The sequence below is a fragment of the Scyliorhinus canicula genome, chromosome 25 (assembly GCF_902713615.1).
Source record: "Scyliorhinus canicula chromosome 25, sScyCan1.1, whole genome shotgun sequence".
In the NCBI taxonomy this organism is placed as follows: domain Eukaryota; kingdom Metazoa; phylum Chordata; class Chondrichthyes; order Carcharhiniformes; family Scyliorhinidae; genus Scyliorhinus; species Scyliorhinus canicula.
The window spans coordinates 22995922-23019078 of record NC_052170.1 but is presented as its reverse complement, the minus strand read 5'-3'; the positions used below and the strand labels follow the sequence as shown (position 1 = coordinate 23019078).

Sequence of the window (23157 nt, the reverse complement as noted above, 5' to 3'; positions counted from 1 at the left end):
CCCACGCCCCCTCCCCTTGCACAGTCCCCACGCCCCCTCCCCTTGCACAGTCTCCATTCCCCCTCCCCTTGCACAGTCCCCATGCCCCCTCCCCTTGCACAGTCTCCACGCCCCCTCCCCTTGCACAGTCCCCACGCCCCCTCCCCTTGCACAGTCTCCACGCCCCCTCCCCTTGCACAGTCTCCATGCCCCCTCCCCTTGCACAGTCTCCACGCCCGAATAAAAATTATTTTATTAATAATGATTAATCGACGTCCATTATATTTTAGGAAAACATAGATAAACACCAACGACGAGTTGGTCCAAATGGCCTGTTGGTGTGGTGTAAACTGCACACCACAGTTCTGTGACACTGCGTCAGAAACTAACACTCCTGTTAGAAACTGGGCCCTGCTCCTGAGTGAAGGGCACATTCAGCACAAGATTAATTCTACAGTTGCTTCAGGGCTGGCCCCAAAGAGCGACTGTCCTCCATCTCCTGAAGGGATAAATGAGGGGGTGGTGTTTTGGAAACGGTTAAAGAAAATGTGTCGTCAAACATTGAATTGCAGATTGGGAATGGTTGGTTCACAGGGAGATAGCTTTTCGAAAGATGCTTTGCACAAAGATTCTGACTGATTTGACTCTCACAGCAATGATACCTGAGGTGGAAGTTGCAGTAGGTTTTCCGGATGACATATTTGTGTATTTTGGAGTTGTCAGCTCTTTGCCACCCTGAATTGTGGATGTCTCTGCACCTGGTATATAGGAATGGAAACATTGTTCAGCACAGGAGTGACAGAAAATCTGAACCGTTCCTACCACATTTCCTTTATTCAAAGATGCCAGTCCCAATAGGAACCATGTTGAAACAATCTCAATTATGATTGCCCCTGTATCATGGACAGATTACCCCTGAGTAGTATATGCGAGCACTCAGCGTCAAACGTTTGATGATTGTATATCTGTGTAGATGCAATACAACTGAGCAAGCACTAGAGGGAGTACGGGAGAGATATAAATATACTCAAACAGGAAGTCAGGACACACTTCACAGGAACGGGAGCTGGGAGCAGAACAGGCAGGCAGCTCAGATGTAACATTAAGTTAAGCACTGAAGAGAACAAACTGACAATGAAGCATCTACTTCAACTTCAAGACTACGAGCTTAATTAAGACACAAGGAACAACACAAAACGACTCCCAGTTACAATAATCTACTCTCCCCAATCATTACCTTCCATTCAATTTATTCAGTACAGTCTATTTAAGTAAGTCACTACACACAAAACCGTCAGACTGTGCCAACTTAATCATTCAAACCCCTCTGTCAATAGCATTCCACTCCCTCAATCAATAATGTTCACAACACTCAATTGCTGCCGACACAACACAATCACGATATCTCACTATCAGCAGAAGATGGATATGAACTGATACCTCATGCATTAAATCCCACTGCTCTCAATACAGGCCGCCTCTTTCATTCATTCACTAGATTTAACTTCTGTAAGTAGCCGCATCCAAATACCATGCGCACAAATCGCGACTGTATGAGAGAACCACACCCAGTCCCGTCATAACATCCCACACCCCTCAGTCTGTAGACACACTGCCCTCAGACCCTTTCGCCCAATCAGCATAGTTCTGAACTGAATGTTTTGTTGTGACGCTGTTTTCTGTTGTGTGAATAATATCTTTGTACTGAATCGACAGGCAAATACTTAGTGTTTTAGATTCCACTGCAACGGACGATGGACGGTTCGCTGATTCCATCGTAGTTGGTTCTTCCGTTTGGTGAGTTTTCGATAACTCTGGTTCTGCAAAAATAGGAACGAGATAGAGAGGAGGTTAGAATTCTGAAACAACACAACAGCCAGTTATTCTCTTTTGGAAAATATTGGGAGAAAGCGGGGTGGAAGAAGAACTGAAAAGCACCCCCTCTACATGTTGAAGTTCATACAACATCAGGAACATAATTAAAAATAACGCAAAATCATATAATCCCATGTTCTTCAATATAGATTTCACATGTCTCTCAGTCTCCATGCCCCCTCCCCTTGCACAGTCCCCATGCCCCCTCCCCTTGCACAGTCTCCATGCCCCCTCCCCTTGCACAGTCCACACGCCCCCTCCCCTTACACAGTCTCCACGCCCCCTCCCCTTGCACAGTCCACACGCTCCCTCCCCTTACACAGTCTCCACGCCCCCTCCCCTTGCGCAGTCTCCATGCCCCCTCCACTTGCACAGTCCCCATGCCCCCTCCCCTTGCACAGTCTCCATGCCCCCTCCCCTTGCACAGTCCACACGCCCCCTCCCCTTACACAGTCTCCACGCCCCCTCCCCTTGCACAGTCTACACGCCCCCTCCCCTTACACAGTCTCCACGCCCCCTCCCCTTGCACAGTCTCCATGCCCCCTCCACTTGCACAGTCCCCATGCCCCCTCCCCTTGCACAGTCTCCATGCCCCCTCCCCTTGCACAGTCCACACGCCCCCTCCCCTTACACAGTCTCCACGCCCCCTCCCCTTGCACAGTCCACACGCTCCCTCCCCTTACACAGTCTCCACGCCCCCTCCCCTTGCACAGTCTCCATGCCCCCTCCACTTGCACAGACCCCACGCCCCCTCCCCTTGCACAGTCCCCACGCCCCCCTCCCCTTGCACAGTCCCCACGCCCCCTTGCCACCACCCCTCCACACCACACATCGCGTCCCAACCCCCCAGTCTCCATGCCCACGACGCCCCACCACCGCATGGATCACGCCCCACGCCACCCCCACAGTCGTCAGGAACACCCCCTAGATGATTTGCTAATTGGGAACCTGAAGTGAGCATTTTGGAAAAAGCTTTTCATAAAGATTCTGATTGACTTTTTATCACAGCAATGATACCGGAGGTGGAAGGTGCGGTCGGCTGATTGAATGATTTATCAGTTTATTTAGGAGTCGCCTGAATTGTGGATGACCCTGCAACTGGTTAATCTGAATCAGAACAGTGTTCAGGACGGGAGTGACAGAAAATCTGAACAGTTTCTAACAGATTTGTTTAGTCAAAGATGCCAATCCTAATCGGAACCGAATGAAACAATGCGAATTGGCATTGTCACTGTATCACAGTCAGCTTTGCGGTGAGTAGTTAATGCGACCACACAGCGTCAAACTGGAACATACTCCAGCCAATCACTGATTTCCATTCAATTTAGTTCATACATTCCATCTACGCCAGTTATTATATCCAAAACCGTCAGCTTCTGCTAACGAATCCATTCAAATCTCCTCAGACAATAACGTCCCACTCGTTTAATCAATACACCCCTGGTCAGCACTTAATCATCACCCATACGACGCAGTCACTGTACATCATGGACATCGCTATATGGATATGAAGCGATGCTTCATACATTACATTCCGCTGCTCTCAGTTACTATGGCCGCGATTCTCCGATGCCGCACCGGTTGAGAGAATCGCGGGCCGCGCCACTTTTTCACGCGACGCTGGTCCGACGCGCTCCCGCGATTCTCCCAATCGGCTAAATCGGTCCCGTCGGGTTCCGCGTGGCGCAAGCCGGAGAATCGCCCGAGGCAACCAAAATGGCGATTCTCCGGGACCCCCGCTATTCTCCGGCCCGCATGGTCCGAAGTCCCGACGGCGTGACCCCAGTTCACACCGTCGCAGTTCACACCTGCCGGCTGACGCTGAGCACCGAGGAGGTGAGCGGACTGTCCCGGAGTCTCCGCAGGCTGTCCCGGAGTCTCCGCAGGCTGTCCCGGAGTCTCCGCAGGCTGTCCCGGAGTCTCCGCAGGCTGTCCCGGAGTCTCCGCAGGCTGTCCCGGAGTCTCCGCAGGCTGTCCCGGAGTCTCCGCAGGCTGTCCCGGAGTCTCCGCAGACTGTCCCGGAGTCTCCGCAGGCTGTCCCGGAGTCTCCGCAGGCTGTCCCGGAGTCTCCGCAGGCTGTCCCGGAGTCTCCGCAGGCTGTCCCGGAGTCTCCGCAGACTGTCCCAGAGTCTCCGCGTCCCGGAGTCTCCGCAGGCTGTCCCGGAGTCTCCGCAGGCTGTCCCGGAGTCTCCGCAGGCTGCCCCGGAGTCTCCGCAGGCTGTCCCGGAGTCTCCGCAGGCTGTCCCGGAGTCTCCGCAGACTGTCCCGGAGTCTCCGCAGGCTGTCCCGGAGTCTCCGCACCCTGTCCCGGAGTCTCCGCAGGCTGTCCCGGAGTCTCCGCAGGCTGTCCCGGAGTCTCCGCAGACTGTCCCGGAGTCTCCGCACCCTGTCCCGGAGTCTCCGCAGGCTGTCCCGGAGTCTCCGCGTCCCGGAGTCTCCGCAGACTGTCCCGGAGTCTCCGCACCCTGTCCCGGAGTCTCCGCAGGCTGTCCCAGAGTCTCCGCACCCTGTCCCGGAGTCTCCGCAGACTGTCCCGGAGTCTCCGCAGGCTGTCCCGGAGTCTCCGCGTCCCGGAGTCTCCGCAGACTGTCCCGGAGTCTCCGCACCCTGTCCCGGAGTCTCCGCAGACTGTCCCGGAGTCTCCGCAGGCTGTCCCGGAGTCTCCGCAGGCTGTCCCGGAGTCTCCGCGTCCCGGAGTCTCCGCAGGCTGTCCCGGAGTCTCCGCACCCTGTCCCGGAGTCTCCGCAGGCTGTCCCAGAGTCTCCGCAGGCTGTCCCGGAGTCTCCGCAGGCTGTCCCGGAGTCTCCGCAGACTGTCCCGGAGTCTCCGCAGGCTGTCCCGGAGTCTCCGCGTCCCGGAGTCTCCGCAGGCTGTCCCGGAGTCTCCGCGTCCCGGAGTCTCCGCAGGCTGTCCCGGAGTCTCCGCAGGCTGTCCCGGAGTCTCCGCAGGCTGTCCCGGAGTCTCCGCAGACTGTCCCGGAGTCTCCGCAGGCTGTCCCGGAGTCTCCGCGTCCCGGAGTCTCCGCAGGCTGTCCCGGAGTCTCCGCAGACTGTCCCGGAGTCTCCGCGTCCCGGAGTCTCCGCAGGCTGTCCCGGAGTCTCCGCAGGCTGTCCCGGAGTCTCCGTAGACTGTCCCGGAGTCTCCGCAGACTGTCCCGGAGTCTCCGCGTCCCGGAGTCTCCGCAGGCTGTCCCGGAGTCTCCGCAGGCTGTCCCGGAGTCTCCGTAGACTGTCCCGGAGTCTCCGCGTCCCAGAGTCTCCGCAGGCTGTCCCGGAGTCTCCGCGTCCCGGAGTCTCCGCAGGCTGTCCCAGAGTCTCCGCGTCCCGGAGTCTCCGCGTCCCGGAGTCTCCGCAGACTGTCCCGGAGTCTCCGCAGACTGTCCCAGAGTCTCCGCGTCCCGGAGTCTCCGCAGACTGTCCCGGAGTCTCCGCAGACTGTCCCGGAGTCTCCGCGTCCCGGAGTCCCTGTTGTGAAACTCGGTGGAGTTCACGACGGCGAGGTCGCTCCGGCGCGGTATCGGAGAATCGTGCCCGATACCTCAAACCCCTCGATACAGACATCCTCTTCCACTCATGCACTAGATTCAACTTCCATCTGTCGCTCCAACCAACTCCATGTGTACATGTCCCGATCACACTACGTGACTTAATCACTACATCCCAGTCCCTCAGTCTCTAGACCCACAGCCGTCAGTTCCTTTTGCTCACTCCAAATAATAATAATAATAATCTTTATTCCTGTCATTACATTGACACCGCAGTGAAATTACTGTGAAAATCCCCTGGTTGCCACGTACCGGCACCTCTTCGGGTACACAGAGGGAGAATTCGGAATGTCCAAATTGCCTAACAGCACGTTTTTCGGGACTTGTGGGAGGACACCGGAGCACCCGGAGGAAACGCACGCAGACACGGGGAGAACACGTGTATTATCCGCACAGACAGTGACCCAGCCGGGAATCGAACGTGGGATCCTTGCGCTAACCACTATGCTGCCCGGCTACCCCAGCGGACTGTAGAACTGAATATATTGTTGCGACGGGATTTTATTGGGGGAAAACTATCTTCAAATTGAATTGACAGGCAGATACTTAATGTTGTTGCTTCCACTGTCACGGACGGAGGGTCAGTTGATTGTACTGGAGATGATTCTTCTGTTATGTGCGTTTCTGAGCTCTCTGATGATTCTGTAAAAATGGATTGGGATAGAGCAGAAGTTGAGCTGTGCAACAACACATCAAACAGTTATTCATGTTTGGAAAATATTGGGAGAAAGCGGGATGGAAGAAGAATTGCCAGGCATCACCTCTACATGTTAGAGTTGATACAACGTCAGACAAATTTATTTCAAACAACGAAAAATCAACTAATCTCATGTTGTTCATTCTAAGTTTTGCTTTCTTCTCACTCTCCACTACCCAACACCTGCACCATCATTACACCGCAGGACCCCATCCCACCCCCACCCCCCCACATGCTAACGCCCCACGGCCCTCCCGCCCCCAGTCCCAACGCCATCCCCACCCCCACACATGCTAACGCCCCACGGCCCTCCCACCCCCAGTCCCAACGCCATCCCCCCCCCACATGCTAACGCCCCACGGCCCTCCCACCCCCAGTCCCAATGCCATTCCCCCCCCACATGCTAACGCCCCACGGCCCTCCCGCCCCCAGTCCCAACGCCATCCCCCCCACATGCTAACGCCCCACGGCCCTCCCGCCCCCAGTCCCAACGCCATTCCCCCCCGCATGCTAACGCCCCACGGCCCTCCCACCCCCAGTCCCAATGCCATCCCCCCCCACATGCTAACGCCCCACGGCCCTCCCGCCCCCAGTCCCAATGCCATCCCCCCCCCACATGCTAACGCCCCACGGCCCTCCCGCCCCCAGTCCCAACGCCATCCCCACCCCCCCCACATGCTAACGCCCCACGGCCCTCCCGACCCCAGTCCCAACGCCATCCCCACCCCCCCCACATGCTAACGCCCCACTGCCCTCCCGCCCCCAGTCCCAACACCATCCCCACCCCCCACTCAGAAGGGATGCATTAGTGGGCAGTGGATTGGCACGCTGAAAGATAGTGGGCGCGATTCTCCCAGACAGGGAGAAATCGTAAAGCTGGCGTCAAATCCGGGCAGGTTTGACGCCAGCCCCCCCTCCCCGACCGGGAACCGATTCTGGTCCCCAGTCGGGGCTAGTATGCCGCAGCCGTAAACTCCGGCCTCGCGGGCTTAACGAATTTCGTTAAGCCCGCTTGCCAGAGTTTGCGACGGCTGTCGCGTCACATGACGTCAGCCGCGCATGCGCGGATTGGAAGACTCCAACCCGCGCATGCGCGGATGACGTCATCGCGCATTTGCGCGAAGCCCGCACATGCACGGGCCGGGATGCCCCTCAGCCACCCCGCGAAGTGATACAGCAGGGCGGCGGAAGGACACAGAGTGCGCGGGAATCGGACCCGCTGCCCGACACCGATCGCGGGCCCATGGCACCCTTGGCACGGCCGTGGTACTGCCGTGCCAATCGGTGCCATGGTTTTCAAAATCGGCACTTTACGGCCGTTTTTACGAATGGCCAGACCAGGTGTGTTTGCCGTTCGTAAAAACAGCCGTAAAGGGCTGGGACTTCGGCCCATCGGCCAGCTGAGAATCGCTGCTCGCCGTAAAAAAAACGGCGGCAGCGATTCATATCAGGAGTCGGGCGTGGGGGGGGGGGGAGAATAGCGGGAGGGCATCAGACCAGCGTGGCCGTAAAAATTTACGAACCCCGCTATTCTCCACACCGTCGTGAGTGCGGAGAATTGCACCCAATGTGTTGCCTAACATTGATTCGCAAATTGGGAATGGGTGGCTCACAGAGAGAGAGCGTTTCAGAAATCGCTTTGCATAAAGATTCTGACTGATTTAATATCACAGCAATTATACCTGAGCTGGAAAGTGCAGGAAGTTTATTGGAAGAGTCATCCGTGTATTTTGGAATTGTCGGATCTTCGTGTTTCTGAATTGTGGATATCCCTGCGTAGGAATGGAAACAGCGTTCAGCACGAGAGTGACAGAGAATCTGAACAGTTTCTTCCAGATTTCCTTTAGTCATAAATGCCAGTGGTAATATAAACACGCCGAAACAACCCAAATTCCCATTGTCACTGCATCACAGACAGCTTTGCGCTGGATAGTAAATGCGACCACACAGCATCAAACGTCTCTCAGTTACTATAACCTACTCCACCCAATCACTGATTTTCATTGAACTTTGTTAATACGTTCGATTTATGTCAGTCATTACATCCAAAGCCATGAGGTTCTACCAAATAAACCATTCAAATCCCCTCAGTCAATAACATCCCACTCTCTCAATAAATACACACGTCAGTCAATGAGGTCCAGACCACTCAATCACCACCCATACGACACAATCGCAATATCTCACTCTCATCGGTAAATGGATATGACCCATTTACCTCATGCAGAAGATTCTATTGCCCTCAGTTAGTATACGTCACTCCCCCCAATGCAGAAATCCTCTTCCACCGATGCATTATGGATAAATTCCTTCAATCACTACTGTGACATTATGGGGAATGTTCAGAATGCAAAGGGTTAAAGTCATATCATAATTAACCACTAGATGGAGCTAGATGCAGAACTTTATAAAGCACTGACTCACAGAGCTCTGGGAGAAGGCTGGAGAGGAGGGCACAGGAGCAGTGAGACGATCAGAGAACAGTTATATATAGAGTGCAGAGACGAGTATTAGTTGAGGGCAGATTGCAGAATTCTAGATTATTGTTTACTATAGGAGCAAGTGATCCAGCTTTAATAAGTAGTTTAAATAAATGTGAGCTTTGAAATGAAACACTGAAATGAAAATCGCTTATTGTCACAAGCAGGCTTCAAATTAAGTTCCTGTGAAAAGCCCCTAGTCGCCACATTCCGGACCCTGTTCTGGGAGGCTGGTACGGGAATTGAACCGTGCTACTGGACTGCCTTGGTCTGCTTTAAAAGCCAGCTCTTTAGTCCTGTGCTAAACCAGCCCTTAATGGTAGAACTGTAACCAAAGTTGATGCACTGGACACTGATGAGAAACAAATATTTCAACTCTTCGATTGAACAAACAATTGGACCATAACATTAAATATTAATGTATCTGATGTCCATTCAAGCTGGATACGGGGCACATGCAAACTTAATCACAAAGGCAGATCTCAAACAACTACAGGAGATAACACAAATTAAAAAGTCAAATTGTCGGTTGACAGACTACAATGGGAACGCAATACTGATGAAATGTTCCTACTGTATCAAGGTAAAGAATAGTGACATCTTTATGCCATTGGACTTTGAAATTGTGGATGACATAAAGTCATCATTAATTGGTGCAGATTCATGCATTAAATTAAAATTGGTGCATCTAATTAGATTGCCAACATATCTCAGCATGGAGCTGAGGGCAAAGAACTAGTTGTTGCAGATGCATTGTCATGAGCTACAAGCTAGAATGGTGAAGAAGCATCAGAAGCAGTGCTAAATGTGGAAACACATGTCATACTTGTCGCAGACACGTTACCTGTGTCTGATGCAAAGCAAAAGTCAATATGCAATGAAACTCAAAAAGACACAGTACTTTAATGGGTGATCAAGAAACCTAAGAGAAGGAAGGCCTTATGGCAGTTGTAATAGCTTTCAAAGCATCAAGGATGACCTGACTGTTACAAATGGATTCCTATTGAAAGGATTCTGAATTGTAACACCCTCCTGCCGACGAAGTGGTATTCTAAAAAAGATACATGAAGACATCAAGAGATAGAGAAGTGTCGAAGCAACACGGTAGCACAGTTGTCAGAAACATTGCTTCAGGACGTCAGGGTCCTATGGTCGATTCCCAGCTTGGGTCACTGTGCGGAGCCTGCACCTTCTTCCTGTCTCTGCGTGGTTCTCCTCTGGGTGCTCTGGTTTCCTCTCACATGTCCCGAAAGATGTGCTGTAAGATAATTTGGACACTCGGAATTCTTCCTCTGTGTACCCAAATAGGCGCCGGAAGATGGCAACCAGGGGTTTTTCACAGTAACTTCATTGCAGTGTTAATGTAAGCCTATTTGTGACAATAGAAGTTATTGGAATTAGAAAATGTGTCAGGCAGTCAGTGTGCTGGCCCGGAATGAATAAGAGTGTAGTCAAACACATCAACCATCCCAATGTAAAAGAACCTTTCTGGCAAGTGAGATCGTCACTAACCCATGGTCAAAGTTTGGCATGGATCTGTTCTATTTCAGAAGGAATGATGATTTAATCATTACTATTCCAATTATCCTGAATTCGAAACGTTGTCAGAATCGACTGTTCACAATGCAATAAGCGAGGTGAAGTCTGTATTTGCTGGACACGGAATTCCATTAATAGTTGTGGTGGACAATGGACCTTGTTTCAATATTTGGGAATGGTTATCATTTGCAGAAGCACACACCGTCCAACACATTAACTCCAGTCCATTATATCCACAATCTAATTGGAAAGCAGAGAAAGGAGTCGGAATAGTGAAACAACTGTTCAAAAAGACATTTGATGGTAATTCGAGTTTGTTGCTAGTGCGGTTAAGCGATAAAGGCACTCCTTTATCCTCAGGATTGCCACCTGACCAGATGCTCATGGGAAGGAACATTCGTACAATACTGCCTGCCATAAGAATTTCAAACATGAATGAGCAGTTAATTCATGAAAGAATTCAGCAGCAACAACAAAGTAAAAGGCGTACGATGACAGGCATGCAAAACAATTACCGCCATTAAAAGGCGATGTCGTCAAGATATGGTATTCCAAAGAGTGGTTGGACAGATTTTGTGAAAGTGGGAAATGAGTTTTCACCCCGATCGTATCTGGTACAAACTGCGGCTGGACTGATGTTTTGTGGAAACAGAAGAGCATTATCAAAAGCAAAGTATTGGCTGCAGTTTGCAGAGCCAACAACAACAAACCCATTCACCATGTTTTGCAACATTGACTTACCATCGTTGTGATCAACTACACAGACAGAACAGACAAGAGGCGATTGCAATGACACTGCGAGTGCATTGAGAAGGTCAAAAATGACAAAAAACCACCAAATCGACTAAATCGAGAACACGTGTATTATCCGCACAGACAGTGACCCAGCCGGGAATCGAACGTGGGATCCTTGCGCTAACCACTATGCTGCCCTGCTACCCCAGTGGACTGTAGAACTGAATATATTGTTGCGACGGGATTTTATTGGGGGAAAACTATCTTCAAATTGAATTGACAGGCAGATACTTAATGTTGTTGCTTCCACTGTCATGGACGGAGGGTCAGTTGATTGTACTGGAGATGATTCTTCTGTTATATGCGTTTCTGAGTCCTCTAATGATTCTGTAAAAATGGATTGGGATAGAGCAGAAGTTGAGCTGTGCAACAACACATCAAACAGTTATTCATGTTTGGAAAATATTGGGAGAAAGCGGGATGGAAGAAGAATTGCCAGGCATCACCTCTACATGTTAGAGTTGATACAACGTCAGACAAATTTATTTCAAACAACGCAAAATCAACTAATCTCATGTTGTTCATTCTAAGTTTTGCTTTCTTCTCACTCTCCACTACCCAACACCTAGAACATAGAACATAGAACAGTACAGCACAGAACAGGCCCTTCGGCCCTCAATGTTGTGCCGAGCCATGATCACCCTACTCAAACCCACGTATCCACCCTATGCCCGTAACCCAACAACCCCCCCTTAACCTTACTTTTATTAGGACACTACGGGCAATTTAGCATGGCCAATCCACCTAACCCGCACATCTTTGGACTGTGGGAGGAAACCGGAGCACCCGGAGGAAACCCACGCACACAGGGGGAGGACGTGCAGACTCCACACAGACAGTGACCCAGCCGGGAATCGAACCTGGGACCCTGGAGCTGTGAAGCATTTATGCTAATCACCATGCTACCCTGCTACCCTGCACCATCATTACACCGCAGGACCCCATCCCACCCCCACCCCCACACATGCTAACGCCCCACGGCCCTCCCACCCCCAGTCCCAATGCCATCCCCCCCCCCACATGCTAACGCCCCACGGCCCTCCCGCCCCCAGTCCCAACGCCATTCCCCCCCCCACATGCTAACGCCCCACGGCCCTCCCGCCCCCAGTCCCAACGCCATTCCCCCCCCCACATGCTAACGCCCCACGGCCCTCCCGCCCCCAGTCCCAACACCATCCCCACCCCCCACTCAGAAGGGATGCATTAGTGGGCAGTGGATTGGCACGCTGAAAGATAGTGGGCACGATTCTCCCAGAGAGGGAGAAATCGTAAGGCTGGCGTCAAATCCGGGCAGGTTTGACGCCAGCCCCCCCCCCCCCCCCCCCTCTCCGACCGGGAACCGATTCTGGTCCCCGGTCGGGGCTAGTATGCCGCAGCCGTAAACTCCGGCATCGCGGGCCTAACGAATTTCGTTAAGCCCGCTTGCCAGAGTTTGCGCCAGCTGACGCGTCATATGACATCAGCCGCGCATGCGTGGATTGGAAGACTCCAACCCGTGCATGCGCGGATGACGTCATCGCGCATTTGGGCGAAACCCGCGGATGCGCGGGCCGGGATGCCCCTCAGCCGCCCCGCGAAGTGATACAGCAGGGCGGCGGAAGGACAAAGAGTGCGCGGGAATCGGACCCGCTGCCCGCGATCGGTGCCCACCGATCGCGGGCCCATGGCACCCTTGGCACGGCCGTGGTACTGCCGTGCCAATCGGTGCCATGGTTTTAGAAATCGGCACTTTACGGCCGTTTTTACGAATGGCCAGACCAGGTGTGTTTGCCGTTCGTAAAAACAGCCGTAAAGGGCTTGGACTTCGGCCCATCGGCCAGCTGAGAATCGCTGCTCGCCGTAAAAAAACGGCGGCGGCGATTCGTATCGGGAGTCGGGCGTGGGGGGGGGGGGGGGAGAATAGCGGGAGGGCGTCAGACCAGCGTGGCCGTAAAAATTTACGAACCCCGCTATTCTCCGCACCGTCGTGAGTGCGGAGAATTGCGCCCAATGTGTTGCCTAACATTGATTCGCAAATTGGGAATGGGTGGCTCACAGAGAGAGAGCGTTTCAGAAATCGCTTTGCATAAAGATTCTGACTGATTTAATATCACAGCAATTATACCTGAGGTGGAAAGTGCAGGAAGTTTATTGGAAGAGTCATCCGTGTATTTTGGAGTTGTCGGATCTTCGTGTTTCTGAATTGTGGATATCCCTGCGTAGGAATGGAAACAGCGTTCAGCACGAGAGTGACAGAGAATCTGAACAGTTTCTTCCAGATTTCCTTTAGTCATAAATGCCAGTGGTAATATAAACACGCCGAAACAACCCAAATTCCCATTGTCACTGCATCACAGACAGCTTTGCGCTGGATAGTAAATGCGACCACACAGCATCAAACGTCTCTCAGTTACTATAACCTACTCCACCCAATCACTGATTTTCATTGAACTTTGTTAATATGTTCGATTTATGTCAGTCATTACATCCAAAGCCATCAGGTTCTACCAAATAAACCATTCAAATCCCCTCAGTCAATAACATCCCACTCTCTCAATAAATACACACGTCAGTCAATGAGGTCCAGACCACTCAATCACCACCCATACGACACAATCACAATATCTCACTCTCATCGGTAAATGGATATGACCCATTTACCTCATGCAGAAGATTCTATTAGTTATACTCAGTTAGTATACGTCACTCCCCCAATGCAGAAATCCTCTTCCACTGATGCATTATGGATAAATTCCTTCAATCACTACTGTGACATTATGGGGAATGTTCAGAATGCAAAGGGTTAATGTCATATCATAATTAACCACTAGATGGAGCTCGATGCAGAACTTTATAAAGCACTGACTCACAGAGCTCTGGGAGAAGGCTGGAGAGGAGGGCACAGGAGCAGTGAGACGATCAGAGAACAGTTATATATGGAGTGCAGAGACGAGTATTAGTTGAGGGCAGATTGTAAAATTCTAGATTATTGTTTACTATAGGAGCAAGTGATCGAGCTTTAATAAGTAGTTTAAATAAATGTGAGCTTTGAAATGAAACACTGAAATGAAAATCGCTTATTGTCACAAGCAGGCTTCAAATTAAGTTCCTGTGAAAAGCCCCTAGTCGCCACATTCCGGACCCTGTTCTGGGAGGCTGGTACGGGAATTGAACCGTGCTACTGGACTGCCTTGGTCTGCTTTAAAAGCCAGCTCTTTAGTCCTGTGCTAAACCAGCCCTTAATGGTAGAACTGTAACCAAAGTTGATGCACTGGACACTGATGAGAAACAAATATTTCAACTCTTCGATTGAACAAACAATTGGACCATAACATTAAATATTAATGTATCTGATGTCCATTCAAGCTGGATACGGGGCACATGCAAACTTAATCACAAAGGCAGATCTCAAACAACTACAGGAGATAACACAAATTAAAAAGTCAAATTGTCGGTTGACAGACTACAATGGGAACGCAATACTGATGAAATGTTCCTACTGTATCAAGGTAAAGAATAGTGACATCTTTATGCCATTGGACTTTGAAATTGTGGATGACATAAAGTCATCATTAATTGGTGCAGATTCATGCATTAAATTAAAATTGGTGCATCTAATTAGATTGCCAACATATCTCAGCATGGAGCTGAGGGCAAAGAACTAGTTGTTGCAGATGCATTGTCATGAGCTACAAGCTAGAATGGTGAAGAAGCATCAGAAGCAGTGCTAAATGTGGAAACACATGTCATACTTGTCGCAGACACGTTACCTGTGTCTGATGCAAAGCAAAAGTCAATATGCAATGAAACTCAAAAAGACACAGTACTTTAATGGGTGATCAAGAAACCTAAGAGAAGGAAGGCCTTATGGCAGTTGTAATAGCTTTCAAAGCATCAAGGATGACCTGACTGTTACAAATGGATTCCTATTGAAAGGATTCTGAATTGTAACACCCTCCTGCCGACGAAGTGGTATTCTAAAAAAGATACATGAAGACATCAAGGGATAGAGAAGTGTCGAAGCAACACGGTAGCACAGTTGTCAGAAACATTGCTTCAGGACGTCAGGGTCCTATGGTCGATTCCCAGCTTGGGTCACTGTGCGGAGCCTGCACCTTCTTCCTGTCTCTGCGTGGTTCTCCTCTGGGTGCTCTGGTTTCCTCTCACATGTCCCGAAAGATGTGCTGTAAGATAATTTGGACACTCTGAATTCTTCCTCTGTGTACCCAAATAGGCGCCGGAAGGTGGCAACCAGGGGTTTTTCACTGTAACTTCATTGCAGTGTTAATGTAAGCCTATTTGTGACAATAGAAGTTATTGGAATTAAAAAATGTGTCAGGCAGTCAGTGTGCTGGCCCGGAATGAATAAGAGTGTAGTCAAACACATCAACCATCCCAATGTAAAAGAACCTTTCTGGCAAGTGAGATCGTCACTAACCCATGGTCAAAGTTTGGCATGGATCTGTTCTATTTCAGAAGGAATGATGATTTAATCATTACTATTCCAATTATCCTGAATTCGAAACGTTGTCAGAATCGACTGTTCACAATGCAATAAGCGAGGTGAAGTCTGTATTTGCTGGACACGAAATTCCATTAATAGTTGTGGTGGACAATGGACCTTGTTTCAATATTTGGGAATGGTTATCATTTGCAGAAGCACACACCGTCCAACACATTAACTCTAGTCCATTATATCCACAATCTAATTGGAAAGCAGAGAAAGGAGTCGGAATAGTGAAACAACTGTTCAAAAAGACATTTGATGGTAATTCGAGTTTGTTGCTAGTGCGGTTAAGCGATAATGGCACTCCTTTATCCTCAGGATTGCCACCTGACCAGATGCTCATGGGAAGGAACATTCGTACAATACTGCCTGCCATAAGAATTTCAAACATGAATGAGCAGTTAATTCATGAAATAATTCAGCAGCAACAACAAAGTAAAAGGCGTACGATGACAGGCATGCAAAACAATTACCGCCATTAAAAGGCGATGTCGTCAAGATATGGTATTCCAAAGAGTGGTTGGACAGATTTTGTGAAAGTGGGAAATGAGTTTTCACCCCGATCGTATCTGGTACAAACTGCGGCTGGACTGATGTTTTGTGGAAACAGAAGAGCATTATCAAAAGCAAAGTATTGGCTTCAGTTTGCAGAGCCAACAACAACAAACCCATTCACCATGTTTTGCAACATTGACTTACCATCGTTGTGATCAACTACACAGACAGAACAGACAAGAGGCGATTACAATGACACTGCGAGTGCATTGAGAAGGTCAAAAATGACAAAAACCACCAAATCGACTAAATCGAGAACACGTGTATTATCCGCACAGACAGTGACCCAGCCGGGAATCGAACGTGGGATCCTTGCGCTAACCACTATGCTGCCCGGCTACCCCAGCGGACTGTAGAACTGAATATATTGTTGCGACGGGATTTTATTGGGGGAAAACTATCTTCAAATTGAATTGACAGGCAGATACTTAATGTTGTTGCTTCCACTGTCACGGACGGAGGGTCAGTTGATTGTACTGGAGATGATTCTTCTGTTATGTGCGTTTCTGAGCTCTCTGATGATTCTGTAAAAATGGATTGGGATAGAGCAGAAGTTGAGCTGTGCAACAACACATCAAACAGTTATTCATGTTTGGAAAAAATTGGGAGAAAGCGGGATGGAAGAAGAATTGCCAGGCATCACCTCTACATGTTAGAGTTGATACAACGTCAGACAAATTTATTTCAAACAACGAAAAATCAACTAATCTCATGTTGTTCATTCTAAGTTTTGCTTTCTTCTCACTCTCCACTACCCAACACCTGCACCATCATTACACCGCAGGACCCCATCCCACCCCCACCCCCACACATGCTAACGCCCCACGGCCCTCCCACCCCCAGTCCCAACGCCATCCCCACCCCCCCCACATGCTAACGCCCCACGGCCCTCCCACCCCCAGTCCCAACGCCATCCCCACCCCCCCCCACATGCTAACGCCCCACGGCCCTCCCGCCCCCAGTCCCAACGCCATCCCCACCCCCCCCACATGCTAAAGCCCCACGGCCCTCCCGCCCCCAGTCCCAATGCCATCCCCCCCCCCACATGCTAACGCCCCACGGCCCTCCCGCCCCCAGTCCCAATGCCATCCCCCCCACATGCTAACGCCCCACGGCCCCCCCACCCCCAGTCCCAACGCCATCCCCACCCCCCCCCCGCATGCTAATGCCCCACGGCCCTCCCGCCCCCAGTCCCAACGCCATTCCCCCCCCACATGCTAACGCCCCACGGCCCTCCCGCCCCCAGTCCCAACGCCATTCCCCCCCCACATGCTAACGCCCCACTGCCCTCCCGCCCCCAGTCCCAACGCCATCCCCACCCCCCCCCACATGCTAACGCCCCACGGCCCTCCCACCCCCAGTCCCAACGCCATCCCCACCCCCACATGCTAACGCCCCACGGCCCTCCCGCCCCCAGTCCCAACGCCATCCCCCCCCACATGCTAACGCCCCACGGCCCTCCCGCCCCCAGTCCCAAAGCCATCCCCCCCCACATGCTAACGACCCACGGCCCTCCCACCCCCAGTCCAAACGCCATCCGCACCCCCCCCCCGCATGCTAACGCCCCACGGCCCTCCCGCCCCCAGTCCCAACGCCATTCCCCCCCCCACATGCTAACGCCCCACGGCCCTCCCGCCCCCAGTCCCAACGCCATCCCCACCCCCCCCACATGCTAACGCCCCACGGCCCTCCCACCCCCAGTCCCAACGCCATCCCCAGCCCCCCCACATGCTAAAGCCCCACGGCCCTCCCGCCCCCAGTCTCAACGCCATCTCCACCCCCCCCCACATGCTAACGCCCCACGGCCCTCCCACCCCCAGTCCCAACGCCATTCCCCCCCACATGCTAACGCCCCACGGCGCTCCCGCCCCCAGTCCCAACGCCATCCCCACCCCCCCAACATGCTAACGCCCCACTGCCCTCCCGCCCCCAGTCCCAACGCCATCCCCACCCCCCCCCACATGCTAACGCCCCACGGCCCTCCCGCCCCCAGTCCCAACACCATCCCCACCCCCCACTCAGAAGGGATGCATTAGTGGGCAGTGGATTGGCACGCTGAAAGATAGTGGGCGCGATTCTCCCAGACAGGGAGAAATCGTAAAGCTGGCGTCAAATCCGGGCAGGTTTGACGCCAGCCTCCCCCCCCCCCCCCCCCCCCCTCCCCGACCGGGAACCGATTCTGGTCCCCAGTCGGGGCTAGTATGCCGCGGCCGTAAACTCCGGCCTCGCGGGCTTAACGAATTTCGTTAAGCCCGCTTGCCAGAGTTTGCGACGGCTGACGCATCACATGACGTCAGCCGCGCATGCGCGGATTGGAAGACTCCAACCCGCGCATGCGCGGATGACGTCATCGCGCATTTGCGCGAAACCCGCGCATACGCGGGCCGGTATGCCCCTCAGCCGCCCTGCGAAGTGATACAGCAGGGCGGCGGAAGGACAAAGAGTGCGCGGGAATCGGACCCGCTGCCCGTGATCGGTGCCCAATGATCGCGGGCCCATGGCACCCTTGGCACGGCCGTGGTACTGCCGTGCCAACCGGTGCCATGGTTTTCAAAATCGGGACTTTACGGCCGTTTTTACGAATGGCCAGACCAGGTGTGTTTGCCGTTCGTAAAAACAGCCGGTAAGGGCTTGGACTTCGGCCCATCGGCCAGCTGAGAATCACTGCTGGCCGTAAAAAAACGGCGGCGGCGATTCGTATCGGGAGTCGGGCGTGGGGGGGGGGGGAGAATAGCGGGAGGGCGTCAGACCAGCGTGGCCGTAAAAATTTACGAACCCCGCTATTCTCCGCAACGTCGTGAGTGCGGAGAATTGCACCCAATGTGTTGCCTAACATTGATTCGCAAATTGGGAATGGGTGGCTCACAGAGAGAGAGCGTTTCAGAAATCGCTTTGCATAAAGACTCTGACTGATTTAATATCACAGCAATTATACCTGAGGTGGAAAGTGCAGGAAGTTTATTGGAAGAGTCATCCGTGTATTTTGGAATTGTCGGATCTTCGTGTTTCTGAATTGTGGATATCCCTGCGTAGGAATGGAAACAGCGTTCAGCACGAGAGTGACAGAGAATCTGAACAGTTTCTTCCAGATTTCCTTTAGTCATAAATGCCAGTGGTAATATAAACACGCCGAAACAACCCAAATTCCCATTGTCACTGCATCACAGACAGCTTTGCGCTGGATAGTATATGCGACCACACAGCATCAAACGTCTCTCAGTTACTATAACCTACTCCACCCAATCACTGATTTTCATTGAACTTTGTTAATATGTTCGATTTATGTCAGTCATTACATCCAAAGCCATCAGGTTCTACCAAATAAACCATTCAAATCCCCTCAGTCAATAACATCCCACTCTCTCAATAAATACACACGTCTGTCAATGAGGTCCAGACCACTCAATCACCACCCATACGACACAATCACAATATCTCACTCTCATCGGTAAATGGATATGACCCATTTACCTCATGCAGAAGATTCTATTAGTTATACTCAGTTAGTATACGTCACTCCCCCCAATGCAGAAATCCTCTTCCACTGATGCATTATGGATAAATTCCTTCAATCACTACTGTGACATTATGGGGAATGTTCAGAATGCAAAGGGTTAATGTCATATCATAATTAACCACTAGATGGAGCTCGATGCAGAACTTTATAAAGCACTGACTCACAGAGCTCTGGGAGAAGGCTGGAGAGGAGGGCACAGGAGCAGTGAGACGATCAGAGAACAGTTATATATAGAGTGCAGAGACGAGTATTAGTTGAGGGCAGATTGTAAAATTCTAGATTATTGTTTACTATAGGAGCAAGTGATCGAGCTTTAATAAGTAGTTTAAATAAATGTGAGCTTTGAAATGAAACACTGAAATGAAAATCGCTTATTGTCACAAGCAGGCTTCAAATTAAGTTCCTGTGAAAAGCCCCTAGTCGCCACATTCTGGGATGCTGGTACGGGAATTGAACCGTGCTACTAGACTGCCTTGGTCTGCTTTAAAAGCCAGCTCTTTAGTCCTGTGCTAAACCAGCCCTTAATGGTAGAGCTGTAACCAAAGTTGATGCACTGGACACTGATGAGAAACAATTATTTCAACTCTTCGATTGAATAAACAATTGGACCGTAACATTAAATATTAATGTATCTGATGTCCATTCAAGCTGGATACGGGGCACATGCAAACTTAATCACAAAGGCAGATCTCAAACAACTACAGGAGATAACACAAATTAAAAAGTCAAATTGTCGGTTGACAGACTACAATGGGAACGCAATACTGATGAAATGTTCCTACTGTATCAAGGTAAAGAATAGTGACATCTTTATGCCATTGGACTTTGAAATTGTGGATGACACAAAGTCATCATTAATTGGTGCAGATTCATGCATTAAATTAAATTTGGTGCATCTAATTAGATTGCCAACATATCTCAGCATGGAGCTGAGGGCAAAGAACTAGTTGTTGCAGATGCATTGTCATGAGCTACAAGCTAGAATGGTGAAGAAGCATCAGAAGCAGTGCTAAATGTGGAAACACATGTCATACTTGTCGCAGACACGTTACCTATGTCTGATGCAAAGCAAAAGTCAATATGCAATGAAACTCAAAAAGACACAGTACTTTAATGGGTGATCAAGAAACCTAAGAGAAGGAAGGCCTTATGGCAGTTGTAATAGCTTTCAAAGCATCAAGGATGACCTGACTGTTACAAATGGATTCCTATTGAAAGGATTCTGAATTGTAACACCCTCCTGCCGACGAAGTGGTATTCTAAAAAAGATACATGAAGACATCAAGAGATAGAGAAGTGTCGAAGCAACACAGTAGCACAGTTGTCAGCAACATTGCTTCAGGACGTCAGGGTCCTATGGTCGATTCCCAGCTTGGGCCACTGTGCGGAGCCTGCACCTTCTTCCTGTCTCTGCGTGGTTCTCCTCTGGGTGCTCTGGTTTCCTCTCACATGTCCTGAAAGATGTGCTGTAAGATAATTTGGACACTCTGAATTCTTCCTCTGTGTACCCAAATAGGCGCCGGAAGGTGGCAACCAGGGGTTTTTCACAGTAACTTCATTGCAGTGTTAATGTAAGCCTATTTGTGACAATAGAAGTTATTGGAATTAAAAAATGTGTCAGGCAGTCAGTGTGCTGGCCCAGAATGAATAAGAGTGAAGTCAAACACATCAACCATCCCAATGTAAAAGAACCTTTCTGGCAAGTGAGATCGTCACTAACCCATGGTCAAAGTTTGGCGTGGATCTGTTCTATTTCAGAATGAATGATGATTTAATCATTACTATTCCAATTATCCTGAATTCAAAACGTTGTCAGAATCGACTGTTCACAAAGCAATAAGCGAGGTGAAGTCTGTATTTGCTGGACACGGAATTCCATTAATAGTTGTGGTGGACAATGGACCTTGTTTCAATATTTGGGAATGGTTATCATTTGCAGAAGCACACACCGTCCAACACATTACCTCCAGTCCATTATATCCACAATCTAATTGGAAAGCAGAGAAAGGAGTCGGAATAGTGAAACAACTGTTCAAAAAGACATTTGATGGTAATTCGAGTTTGTTGCTAGTGCGGTTAAGCGATAAAGGCACTCCTTTATCCTCAGGATTGCCACCTGACCAGATGCTCATGGGAAGGAACATTCGTACAATACTGCCTGCCATAAGAATTTCAAACATGAATGAGCAGTTAATTCATGAAAGAATTCAGCAGCAACAACAAAGTAAAAGGCGTACGATGACAGGCATGCAAAACAATTACCGCCATTAAAAGGCGATGTCGTCAAGATATGGTATTCCAAAGAGTGGTTGGACAGATTTTGCGAAAGTGGAAAATGAGTTTTCACCACAATCGTATCTGGTACAAACTGCGGCTGGACTGATGTTTTGTGGAAACAGAAGAGCATTATCAAAAGCAAAGTATTGGCTGCAGTTTGCAGAGCCAACAACAACAAACCCATTCGCCATGTTTTGCAACATTGACTTACCATCGTTGTGATCAACTACACAGACAGAACAGACAAGAGGCGATTGCAATGACACTGCGAGTGCATTGAGAAGGTCAAAAATGACAATAAAACCACCAAATCGACTAAATCGAGAACACGTGTATTATCCGCACAGACAGTGACCCAGCCGGGAATCGAACGTGGGATCCTTGCGCTAACCACTATGCTGCCCGGCTACCCCAGCGGACTGTAGAACTGAATATATTGTTGCGACGGGATTTTATTGGAGGAAAACTATCTTCAAATTGAATTGACAGGCAGATACTTAATGTTGTTGCTTCCACTGTCACGGACGGAGGGTCAGTTGATTGTACTGGAGATGATTCTTCTGTTATGTGCGTTTCTGAGCTCTCTGATGATTCTGTAAAAATGGATTGGGATAGAGCAGAAGTTGAGCTGTGCGACAACACATCAAACAGTTATTCATGTTTGGAAAATATTGGGAGAAAGCGGGATGGAAGAAGAATTGCCAGGCATCACCTCTACATGTTAGAGTTGATACAACGTCAGACAAATTTATTTCAAACAACGCAAAATCAACTAATCTCATGTTGTTCATTCTAAGTTTTGCTTTCTTCTCACTCTCCACTACCCAACACCTGCACCATCATTACACCGCAGGACCCCATCCCACCCCCACCCCCCCACACGCTAACGCCCCACGGCCCTCCCGCCCCCAGTCCCAACGCCATCCCCCCCCCCCCACATGCTAACGCCCCGCGGCCCTCCCGCCCCCAGTCCCAACGCCATCCCCACCCCCCCCACATGCTAACGCCCCACGGCCCTCCCACCCCCAGTCCCAACGCCATTCCCCCCCCCACATGCTAACGCCCCACGGCCCTCCCGCCCCCAGTCCCAACGCCATCCCCACCCCCCCCCACATGCTAACGCCCCACGGCCCTCCCGCCCCCAGTCCCAACGCCATCCCCACCCCCCCCACACAGGCTAACGCCCCACGGCCCTCCCACCCCCAGTCCCAACACCACCCCCCCCCCACATGCTAACGCCCCACGGCCTTCCCACCCCCAGTCCCAACGCCATCCCCCCCCACCTGCTAACGCCCCATGGCCCTCCCACCCCCAGTCCCAATGCCATCCCCCCCCACATGCTAACGCCCCACGGCCCTCCCACCCCCAGTCCCAATGCCATCCCCCCCACATGCTAACGCCCCACTGCCCTCC

At 50.9% G+C, this 23157-nt stretch overlaps 1 protein-coding gene across 1 annotated transcript in view; it reads right to left on the bottom strand.

The window, feature by feature from the left end:
* Positions 1-23157, bottom strand: part of LOC119957019 (mucin-5AC-like) — an 86450-nt gene that overhangs the window by 26204 nt on the left and 37089 nt on the right. The window contains exons 8-14 of the mRNA XM_038784601.1: positions 22242-22337; positions 18886-18975; positions 16379-16474; positions 13014-13103; positions 5945-6040; positions 1704-1799; positions 642-737 (exon numbers count right to left, since the gene is read on the bottom strand). Of these exons, the coding sequence (XP_038640529.1) occupies positions 642-737; positions 1704-1799; positions 5945-6040; positions 13014-13103; positions 16379-16474; positions 18886-18975; positions 22242-22337 (660 nt within the window). The remainder of the gene's footprint in view (positions 1-641; positions 738-1703; positions 1800-5944; positions 6041-13013; positions 13104-16378; positions 16475-18885; positions 18976-22241; positions 22338-23157) is intronic.